This window comes from Corylus avellana, chromosome 1 (assembly GCF_965113065.1).
Source record: "Corylus avellana chromosome 1, dhCorAvel1.hap1.2, whole genome shotgun sequence".
NCBI lineage: Eukaryota > Viridiplantae > Streptophyta > Magnoliopsida > Fagales > Betulaceae > Corylus > Corylus avellana.
In genome coordinates this window covers 47032816-47044671 of record NC_142490.1, presented here as the reverse complement: position 1 = coordinate 47044671, position 11856 = coordinate 47032816, and the positions used below count along the sequence as shown (strand labels likewise).

General features: G+C 36.5%; 2 protein-coding genes across 2 annotated transcripts; one reads left to right on the top strand and one right to left on the bottom strand.

Moving 5' to 3' along the window:
* On the top strand, positions 1-1018 carry LOC132171672 (uncharacterized). Its single transcript, XM_059583048.2, has one exon. It carries the CDS (start codon positions 68-70, stop codon positions 650-652), a length of 585 nt encoding a protein of 194 aa, XP_059439031.2. The 5' UTR covers positions 1-67; the 3' UTR covers positions 653-1018.
* Positions 1019-6597: 5579 nt separating this feature from the next.
* HT1 (Protein kinase superfamily protein) lies at positions 6598-9749 on the bottom strand. The gene is made up of 3 exons (XM_059583454.2): positions 8713-9749; positions 7908-8363; positions 6598-7117 (listed from the first exon to the last, which is right to left on the bottom strand). The coding sequence occupies exons 1-3, from the start codon at positions 9127-9129 to the stop codon at positions 6866-6868; spliced, it is 1125 nt and encodes a 374-aa protein (XP_059439437.2). The 5' UTR covers positions 9130-9749; the 3' UTR covers positions 6598-6865.
* Between the last annotated feature and the right edge of the window lie 2107 nt (positions 9750-11856).

Here is an 11856-nt window from a genome sequence, read left to right as displayed (position 1 = left end):
TCCAAACCTAGTCTCTCTCTCTCTCTCTCTCTCTCTCTCAGGCATCTCTGTCTTGAAAACCTTAACTATGAAGAAATTGTACCGCAGAGGGACCGTCCACCCGTCACCGCCGATCACCTCCGACGACCTGTCCTTCCTTCCAGCAACGATCCTAACCCTCACGGCGGTTCTCTCGCCCGAGGACCGAGAAGTGCTGGCCTACCTCCTCTTCTGCTCCAACAGCTCCATCAACTTTAACGGCCGCCAGAGGAGCACCGCCGCCCAGAGAGGAACCTGCGCCGATCACCCTCCTCAGTTCAACTGCAACTGTTTCCGGTGCTACAAGAGCTACTGGGTCAGGTGGGACTCGTCGCCGAATCGCCAAGCGATACACGAAATCATTGATGCGTTCGAGGCGGAGCTCATGGCGCAGAGTAAGAAGGGGAAGGGTAGGAAGGAGAGGAGGAAGAGAGGGTGCAACAGCGAGTCGGGTGAGTTGAAGCGGTCGGAGGCGAGTTCCGGGAAGGACGAGTCGGGCGAGTTGGGTGGAGAGAGTAGCAACAGTGGGCATGAGGGTGGTGGTGGTGATGGGGAGGAAGGCTTGGATAAAGGGTCGGTGAGAAAGCTTGTGAGTTTCATTGGGGAGAGGATTTGGGGTGTTTGGAGCCAATGAATTGGTGGGGGAAAGTGAAGGAAAACCAGAGAGAAGTAAAAAAAAAAAAAAAAAGGTGGGTTTTTTGTTTTTCTATATATCATCTCCCTCTTAATTTTTGTTTTTTTTTTTTTAATTTTTCTCTTTTGTATATTACCACCCTTTTACAATGTAAAAATGGGTAGTGTAATTTTGGATCATCGATCAAGAACTGGTTTTGTTCGAACAAAGACATCCAAATTGATGTTCCTATAATTATTGTGGTTTTCTATCTTTTTCTGTGAATATTGAATAAGTTTAGGAGGAAGCCTTTGTCTGTAAATGGCTTTTTGTATAACTATTTGGACTAATTCCATCAAATATGGAAAGCTTTTGGTTGGAAGATCACCTTCTTGTGTAATCAGACATTAATTGTTGGGTTTTTGGCATTGATCAAGCACTTTTGCTCCTAAGTAGTTCATTTTTTGGTTAATTATGATTCCATACATGAACAATTTGAAGGGAAGGGGGGGTAGAAGAGAAACATAATATTAAATGGAACTTGCAATTACATTTTTCCAATAAAGGTGGAAAATGAGTTTTTTTTTGGGGGGTGGGGGTTCTTTTGATATAATTTACATTTCATGGGCTTTTTTTTTTAAAAAAAATTTTATTTATTTGGAAATGGAACATGACAACATGTTGCCAGGTGAAGTATCGTTTGGTGCAAAGGTAGGAAGAATCGGCGCGTTTCGTTGTTTTAGAGATGAAACCCTGTCGTTTTGTACTTTGGCTTGGCTTTATCGTCCTTGAAAAAGTCTGTCTCGGCAAAATGGTCCCTCAATTTTTGTCATAAACGCTGGAAAATCCCAGACATGCATAAATTTCCATTAATGTTCGCTCTGACCCATTCATTCATATCATGCCCCGACCCGTCACTGTCTTTAGTTTGTCTTAATTTCAGTGAAAAAAATTACTTATTTTCTTAAAAAGAATTAACTATGAAGATGGTCAGTGAAAAATTAACCAAAGTATTTATCTAAATTTACTGTTTATTTTATTTTATTTTATTTTTTATTTTTATTTTTTTAACTACAGAAAATCTCCATGTGTTATGTAGTTTATTCGTACCAACAAAATCGTTTCAATTTTCATTTCACTTGAAATGGGAGTCGGTCATGTCAAAGCAGGATATAAGATTAAGTTAATTAATCTATTTCATTAATTCATTAATTTCTCATTGAATTTATGTTGAGTTTGTAAATAATTACCGGTTTTAAATGTTGTGTGTCGAGTTTAGATCGTACTAAAATATTAGTATAAGACTATATAATTTAATACCAATCCGATTAAGGGTAGTGGTTCGACAGCACATGAAAATTTTCAAGTAGTCAAGATATGTATTAAGGCATGGACTTGAATCTCTACAATAAAAAATTTTCACATATGCCTGGCTGAAAGTGTATGCAGTTTCTACCGTCTATGTCTTTCTTGTGTAACTCTCAGCATGTAAGTGCTACTATTAATTTCTCCGATCAATCATTTTGCTAAAAAAGAAAAAAAATCCTATCGCTTAATCAAATAGTTCAAATTCTTTCACTACAATTCGTCAATTTTATATTAAATATGTATTAAATTTGCAAATCATATGAAAAATACATCAATCATAATTGTTGTATTGGTATTTTGTATGGTAGAGTAGACAAAAAAAGTATGTGATGGGATAGGTTGGTGTTGCAATTGACGAGGTCGGCAAAAGCGAGGCTTCGATTAAAGCAAAGGGAGCTGAAAAGTCCCACTAATGCTCGAGTCCAAACCCCCTTTTCGTTGTTCCCCAAGGCCATTTATTTATTTTTATTTATTTTCCCTTAAGTGTGTGAAATCAATTCAACCCCATTTTAAAGACAAAACTATTTTAATAACCAAATGGACCCAAACAAGCTTTATAGAGTAATTGGGTGTATGTGTTGTACCCCATAACCCCATCCAATGGCTCAATAGTTATTGAACACCCTATCTTGTTGCTCATGTTAGGTTTTTAGTGCATTGGTTACTCAGGTTTTGCTTTATGAAGCATAATCTTCTTAAAATATCTATGCTTTTAAGTTTTATATTGCACAATTGGGATCACGATCCTCTTACTAGACTCTTCGAATTTCAAATATATTTAACAGTTTAAGAGAAATCGCAGAACTCATTTAATTTTTAGAGTAAACAGAATTCACAATAATCATTTATATTCTGTACGTCAATTTAATAGACTGAATTTAAAAAAATTTCTCCGACCAAAATTTAGAAAACTTTGTCAAAGTGATTCTTATTGGAAGAATAATTGTTTTAATCTTGCATAAGCTATTGCCCTAACTCTATTCTTATAGCATTACCAAACAGTCCATACTTTCTACTGAACCATTTGTAAGCATATGGCCATTGTGCTGTCTTACGAGGCCTGCACCGTTCAGAACACAAACTTTTAAGAAAGGGTCTCTTCCTACCTGACAAAGGTTTTTGTTTCTTCTGTTTGTTTTTGTTTTCTTTTTCTGTTTCTTTTTCTTTTCAGAGTGGTGGAAAATTTTGCTTGTTATTATTCTGATGTGTCTTTGGAACTTCTAACATATACTTTTAAATAAAATTCATATGTCAAATACATGTCGGTTTAATTAGGAGTGACAAAATCCATATAAGACTATATGGATCAAATCTAACCCGATTTATTATATTAAACGTACTCAAACCTCTAAATCCGAACTTGTTATTTTTGTACTAGATTCGCGGGTTGTATAAAAAATTATCAGTCTTTACATTGCGTTTCGGGTTAGGGTCGTATTGAGACATGAGTGTAAAATTATATAGGTTAATCATATATTAAACGGATCAAGCCTCTAAATCCGAACTTGTTATTTTTGTACTAGATTCGCGGGTTGTATCAAAAATTGTCAGCCTTTACATTGCGTTTCAGGTTAAGGTCGTATTGAGACACGAGTATAAAATTATATAGGTTAATCATAATCTGATTAATTTAATTAAACGGGTCAAACCTCTAAACCATATCTCACTAATTTTGTGTTGGTATACAAAATTGTGAGCCCTATATTTAATAGATTCGATGGAAAATAAATTATTTGAGTTCATTACAGGTGAAGGGTGCATGGGTAATTTAGTCAAAAATGGAACAGAATATATATTTGTTGAGGAAATTTTGCACCCATGTCTTTATCTCTTTGTTCCATTACTTAAATATTAATATCTCAATTGAATTGGCAAGGGCATCTTTGAAATGTGGATCTCTGCCTGCTTTGAGTTAGGCCAATAAATACAGAAAGTGGGAACAATCGTCTCACTCTGTAGCCCTAGCACATATTCCCCTACCATAATCTCACCATACCAGACACGCAAGCATCTATTTGAGCACCACCGTACACGTGTCACTTGGAGGCCCTCATATATAGATCCTTGATAACCACCACTGTCTCCAATTATATATATATAATCATCTCTAAGGATTAAAAATATTTTAGAGGTTCTTTAGGTATCTTGCATTATCAAATCGCTCCCTTCATACTTCTTCGGTTAGGGTTTGTAACGATGTATGTACAACGTTCTGTAATACTATAGCATGTGTCCAACTCGCATAATGTTATTTTAACCATGTCATATTGATGTCAAGTACCGACACTCGCCGTGTCAATTAAAATGCCCACATCAATAACCAAGAAACGGGTAAAAAAAAACCTTAAAAAAAGATAAAAAAAATTGATGGATCAGCCCTGATGTGGACATACTTGAAAGAAAAATGTTACATACCATCCATTTATCTTACTATACTAACACGGGAACGCGTAGTAATTATTAGATCAACCTTTTCCGCTATTCAATAAATGGACATGTGGAGGGCTTAAATGGCTACTATTGGCATCCAAGTTGTAGGGGAGCAAGATGGGCAAAAGTATAAATTTGAAAATCTCAAGTAGAGTTTACAAATAAATTTGCTCTGCTTCTTTAGCTGTTGTTTGCTAGCTTAACAAGTCAATGCTTACATGACTGCACGATCAAACTTTTGTGTGATTCTACGCGTATTCGCCAAACTAATATCAATAAGTATTATTGCGCCTTTGATTAACTAATTGATTAAGCTTTTCCAAGAGATTATGCTAATCACTATCTTTCAATAATCTAAAGTATTAGGACTTTTTGCACACCACAAAATTTTTCTCTAAATTGGCCGGATTGAAAGAAATTCTTTTAATTTAGTCCGTTAAATTGATATTTGTTCTTAAAACACGTGATTCTTGCATGATTCTCTAATTATCTTATTAAAAATGCATGTGAAAATTACATGCTTTGAGAATAGATATCAGTTTAATAGATTGAATTGAGTGAATTTATTTCAACACAATTTAGACAAAAAACAAAAAAGAAATACTTGATTTGTTACTCTGTGTTTTGAAAAATGATTTTGTTTTTAGTTTGAATTAGTCAGAGATGAGCCAGACTTTAGTATGAGTAGGGGCCACAGGCTAAAAAATTTAGTGGGTAGGGGCCAATTTCCCTTCTTTTTTTTTTTTTTTTTTTTTTTCTTTGTACTAGGGCGGCGGCTATCCTAGCTCCGTCCTTGAAATTAGTGTTTTGATATGACATAAAAGTAAAAACTTGTTTCTAAAATAAAATGTTTTTAGGAATGTTTGCTTGAAAAGAAAAAACAAAAGACAAAAAAACAAACGGTGGAACGCGTCGGTGATTGGTTTTCAAATCATCTGATCAAGAATTGTCAAACGAATCTAAGCAAAGACAAAGCTCATCCACAATAACAATATGCAAGAAGGTCACTAGAGCTTTTGTTGCCACTTATTGCAACCTTAAAGCTCACGTTAAAGTGTGAGAGGCATTTAGAGCTTTTTTTTTTTTTCTCAAAATCAACCTGACGTGTTTGACTCGGTCTAGTGTAGATGGACCTAAAAAAAACAAGAACAGTTTTATTTCATGGACAAATTAACCTAAAGCAAAATGTTTTAACTTTAGTAAAAATGTAAAGTTTTCCCCATAGTGTATCGAAAGGTATAACTGCGGTGATTCTATCAACCCCGTCAGGCAAAAATACGCGCCTTGATTTGGCAAGGTGTCTATGTTCATGCAATGGTATAAAAATAAGTTCGATTCCGTTTGATCCGGAGATGGGATAGACACATTGTGGGCTGTGGTGGTTCGATCCGCAGGCAAAATTACGCAACTCGGGGCCAATTGCTTGGAAGTTGTCAAGTGGATCCATCATTGTCATGTTGCAAGTAGTTCTTCCAAATGGTGCATGATTCAAGCTCAACTTTGGCAAGGATTGAGGTTGAGATGAATGCTAGTGGGCTGCTCCTATTGTTGGGCCTCCATTCAACATATTAGCTTTTGGACACAGATTTAATGTTAGCATGGGCCTGCCAGATTTTTTCACCGATAGGAGGTGGACTTCGGATTGGAATCTCGTACAATTGGTGTGCACGAATTGTAGTATAATTTGAGCACCCCAATTGTAAGGGATCCTAATTCTCAGACTTTAGAGTATCTTCTTGCCTTGGAGAAGTTCAAGAAACAATTCACAAGATTGGTATCTCCAGCACATGTGAGAGAGAGAGAGAGGCCATATGGAACCCACCAACCCGGTCCAAAATTTATTTGGGCAAGTGGATTTTATATAAGCTCACTCGACATCTCAATTCAAATCAACATGGCCTTAAACCTCAACTTTAGAAACAAAATAGAGTATGCTTTAATAAAAGAACATACTTGTACATCATATTTGTACATTGCAATAACTAAAGTAAGGAAACCAAAATACTCTTCTGCATTCTAATAAGATTAGGGCATACCAACACGAATTAGACCCACCCCCACCCCCACTTGGTAGCTACTACTTGGGTGATGAAAGATGGTACATATGATAATATACCAATGCAGCATATTTACTCTTCTTTTTTTTTTTCTTTTTTTTTCTTCCAATTTTTTGGGTATATGAGCATATTTACTCTTTCTTTGTAATTGTACAGAAAAGCAAGCACATATAATCAACTTATTGAAAGTAGGGGAACTACCAAATGGGGGCCCAACAATCACTCCTTGTGGAGTAGACTGATATGCCTACAGTGGAACACCAACCTTATAATCTTCAAATACAGTCACAATAGCTAGTTGAAAAGAAATTTAGCTACTGTTTAATCTACTGACATGATTACCTAAATAGGGAGACAATAATAATACCTTCTAATGGAGTCAGGCATGTACAGGTATGGACGAGCTGCTCGTGGATACGCAGCCTTTCAAGCGTTCGAGAATGGCATTCCGGCTGACCAGCCTCGAGTGGTGTGTAAGAGGAAGGCCGTCCTTGACACACTCATCATACTTCTCCAAAGCAGAAACAATGTCACTGAAATCCGGCCGCTTCGAGGGGTTCGCTGCCCAGCAGCGCTTTATGAGGTGTGCAAGTGCAGGCTGACAACTAGCTGGTAATGGAGGGCGCTCATTCTGCCATTCAATGGAAACATTATAAAGAAAATTAGCATCTGTATGGCACATGTAACTGCATGCCTTTCCATTTTCTTAATAAATATAGAAGGAAGATCATGCCCATGTCTTCCTTTTGGTAAAATTTTAGGCCAGAAGAGCCCTATATGTAGCAGGCTACTAAAGGGCCACTCAAGAGACTTGGAGCAGAGCACATCAAACAACTTATGCCATGAAAAACTCGTCTTTCTCCATCTTTGGGTTAAAATGGTATGGCTTTAATAGCCATAGTGTTCAGGCTCTCAAACTACAGTAGACATAGACATAACATGACTAACTATGAAAACTAGATATGCCGCATGGATTTTTCCTCTGCCTTCAGTTAGTATATAGGCCTATAACAGCCTGCAGATCCCCTTTGCAGACAGCAGATTACATGTGCCAGTGCTAAGTAACTTAAATAACTTAGAGTAATGGTTACTAAGGTTTTTTTGCCTTGTTTAATTAAATACCAAATAGTAGCCACTCATTAATTTGGCAAACTTGATGAAAGCATTTAAATGGGAAATCCACCAGGTGATTAATGCTCTAACAGTCTAGCTAGTTTTACTATTTTGATCAATTCAACCAAAAGTATATAATGAACTAGTTGGACTTTAGCCAGAGATATGCCAATAAGAGTCCTTAAAGATAGACATCAGAAATTCAAAGGCAGAGAAGTATGACATTGCAAGAAAGCAAGCAAGTAGTTTAAATACTGCATAGAAGACTTAGAAGGAAGGATTTAGCATTTCGGATATAGCTAGCTGACCTTCTCAGCCACAGCAAATGCAGCCTGCACAGGAGTCATCCCTTGAAAGGGAAGCAAAGCTGTTGTGAGCTCCCATAGCACAATCCCGAAACTGTACACGTCAACCTTCCGAGTACAAGGTTTCTCCTTGATCATCTCAGGTGCCATCCAACGGTAAGTACCCTTGTTTCCCTTAGTTTCCTGGCACTGTGTCTCAAGACATGACGTACCAAAATCTGCCACCTTAACCCTCATTTCATCATTAAGAAGCAAGTTATTTGATTTGAGATCTCTATGGATCACCCCTTGTGAATGAAGATACTCCATTCCGCGGGATATGTCAAGAGCTAACCTCAGTATTGTTTCTGTTGAAAGAGAGTATGGCTCTTTCTTGTTAAGGTACATCCTCAGTGTTCCTTGTGACATGTACTCGGTGATAATACAATAAACAGGAGGCTTTTGACAAGCTGCAATAAACTGTAAAGAAGATGAATCAGCAATTTGAAAGGAAGATAAAAGGGGATGTGGATTGAAGTACTGAGAAAAGGCAGAGGGAAAGGTCTTTTTTTCATTAACTATGGCCCAAGATTAAGTGAAATCAGGAATTCTAGCTGACAAAGGCTTTGATGAACTTAGTAGGATACCCTGAAAATTTGAGGTTCTAATTGAGCATATAACAGAATTCCATAAGCAATTTCATTAGAACAAAAAAAATCAGTGAGAATAATTTTATATACACCAAACTATAATACCGATAAGAATAATGATAATAGTACTAAATTGTAATTTTGTTTTTTTTTTTTCCAACTTTAGCATGAAAGGTTACCTGCACTATATTTGAATGAAAGAGACGTGAAAGCAAGGCAACTTCAGACTTAAATTGCTGCTCCAATAAGGTTCTAGTCTCGTCCTTCTGGTTTGGAATCCTAACCATTTTTACAGCCACAGCTCTCTGCTTGTAAATTCCACGGTAAATTCTACTATGTGCTCCTGAAGCGAATTTGTTACCGATAAAGAGCTGTGAGAGATCAGCGGTCCATTCTTCCTGATCCTCCTTTGATACCTCCCAAGTCTCCACATTCTCTGAATCCAAAATCATAGACCATGAGTCCAAGCTATCAAATCTCCTTCTTTCCATGTTTTCCATGTCAGAATTCAACTGGGTCTTGGACGAGGAAGGTATTGAAAAGTGTTTGCTCTTCGACCTTCGAAGGCGAAGCATGTGGAAACACGAGGTTGCCATTGAAGCTGTTGGCGAGCTCCTCCAAAAAACTCTTAATATGAAATGGCTATGTGAAATTACAGAGAATTTTGTATCAAAGCAAACAATCCAAAGGAATTTTCCTTCTGAATGTGTGAATTGATTTGAGGAAATGCATGAACTGATTCAGAAACATGGGTTTCGAAGAGAAATGAAAAAGAAATATGGGTTTTCATGAATTATTATTAAAAAACTATGAGAGATCGAAGACTACCCACCGAGTTTTTCAGAAATAAAATACAGAGAGAACCAAAAAGACTTAGAGATTTTTATCCCAACCATTTGTACCAAAACGGTCATGAATGGGTGAAAAACTCGTGAAAATATATATATGGGAACGAAAAACATAGAGAGAAAGATAATGGGGTTTCATGGTGTCAAGGATTGTAATGGAAGGAAGAAGAAATTCATGAAAATGAAAATTTTCCAGAGGAAGCAGATTTTCACGGTTGGCTCTAATAGGGGGATCATCAAAAGGATTAGGTCCTTTGGCAGCAGAAAGATGAATTCAAAGGCACAGATTTCAGGGACCTCCCGTGATTGCTTGGTTTAAAAAGTAGACTTTTTTGTACACAGAGAGAGACAGAGAGAGAGAGGGAGCCTTTTTTTCTGGACCGAATTAAGCTCCTTCTGTTTCTTGTTTCTGTTTTTGTTTCTTTTTTCTGCATCATCAATGCGAAGTGGCCACAGTGGCAAAGGTTCTGAGGTTCATCATAGATTAAGCTTACTTTGCCCGCTTTCCAGTCTTTGCAAGCTTGGCATATATCCCCATCCTTTTAACGGTAACACAACATCGTCGTACTGGAAAAACAAAAACAAAAAAAAAAACAAAGAAAAAGTCGTACAAGTGGCATTTACAGGTGGGCTTGTTGGGTTGTTGACACCTGGCAAATCATTAGCCGTCTGCGATGAAGAACATGATTCTCGTTCTTAGTTAATCACCGCATGCATGCATGCATGCATATTAATTGGGTTAAAATAGTATGATTAAATGTCATATTAATCACAAAAAAAATAGTTAATATATTTAATTGGGGTTAAAATCTATAAACTAGAACTTTTATATTAGTTATAAGGATAAGTAATATTCTAAAATATAATTTCATAATCTCTTCCAAGACTCATATTATCTTATATCATCCTACTCTTTCATATATTGTACGTGATTTTGTTGGTTTCGGTTTTGAGCATAGGATTTATATTTAATTTTTTTTTTACAAACTGTTCATAATTGTTGAAATGATTTAGAAAAAAATATGACTTACCAATTTAATTAATTTGTAACATACTTATCAAACATTTTAGACTAAAAATGGAACAAAATAATAATAATAATCAAACAAACAAGTGGAACAACAAACCACCTATTGTTGTACGATAAGTGCTAGAGAGCCAAATAAATTAACCTAAAATTTTTTTAAACTGATGTAGCAGACCGTAAGTGGCAAATAAGGAAGAGAGAACTATTTTTTTTTTAATTTAAAAACTCTTGTTACGTCAATTTAAAAAAAAATTAAATTAATTTGTTTGGCTCACTATCACTTCTTTTATTGCACAAGTTGAGGTTCCAATCAAAATTATTTGCAATCCCTGTTCTGTGTCGTCTCTCCCAAGTCGGAATGCATTGTCTTTGTCAGCTATTAATTGTGCATTGGATAGCGTCCCTTATTCTTTACGGGTCCCTTGTTCTACAGGGTAATATTGATAGAATATATTTCCATATATATTTGTGAATACAATACAAATAAAAATAAGGTAATCAAATTACAAAGATTTGATTATCAATTACAAGGATTTGATATGAAATTATGATTTGGATTTGATTGTAATCACAAATATATATTAACAAATATTGTCGGCCAGTCCCTTACTTTAAAAGAGATAATATTGCCATTTCACTTTTAAATAAAACGGAAATGATACGTTTTCTTCATTTATCCTTTTTCTAGTATTGAATAAAAAAATAAAAAATAAAAGCAATGTGATGCAGTTTTATCAACTCCTATGAATATGAAACCAAACAGTAGAACTTAATTTTTGTAACGGGTCATACGTCAACAATGTTGGAAGTCCCACATTGCTTGAGTATTAAGGAGATTGTCAATTTATAAGGTGAGGGGAACCTCAACTCTTGAGCTAGCTTTTGGGTTGAGTTAGGCCCAAGACTCATTTCTAACATGGTATCAGAGCTTAACCCAATTAATTGACTGTGGCCCACCGTCACCAATTGTCACGTGTTGGCTTGGATGTTCTCCCGCCACACGTGAGGGGGCGTGTTGGCCACATTGCCTAGGTATTAAAGAGATTGTCCATTTATAAGTTGAGGGGAAACCTCAACTCTTGAACTAGCTTTTGGGTTGAATTAGGTTCAATACCCATTTCTAACAAACAAGAGACTTTGCTCAGAAGACTCTTAATTTTTGGCGCTTGTGACTTGGGCCTGACTTCTCAGGCTCAGGGCCGTATTCTTCACCTAGGCCGGTCGGGAGATTTCTCATTTCATGACATGAGATGAAGAGGCAGCTCTGATGGTGCTAGGCGGCCAATGCCATCTCCTCTCTCTTTTTGACTTGCTAAATGCCCGATTGTCTGCTACTTTCTCTGGTTTGGTGCTGGCGGCTACGTTCATAACTCTTTCTTCCACTTCTCATAATTTTGTGGGGATTCCTCGATAGCTGAGAAAAGGGAATGCACAATATAATAGAAGTT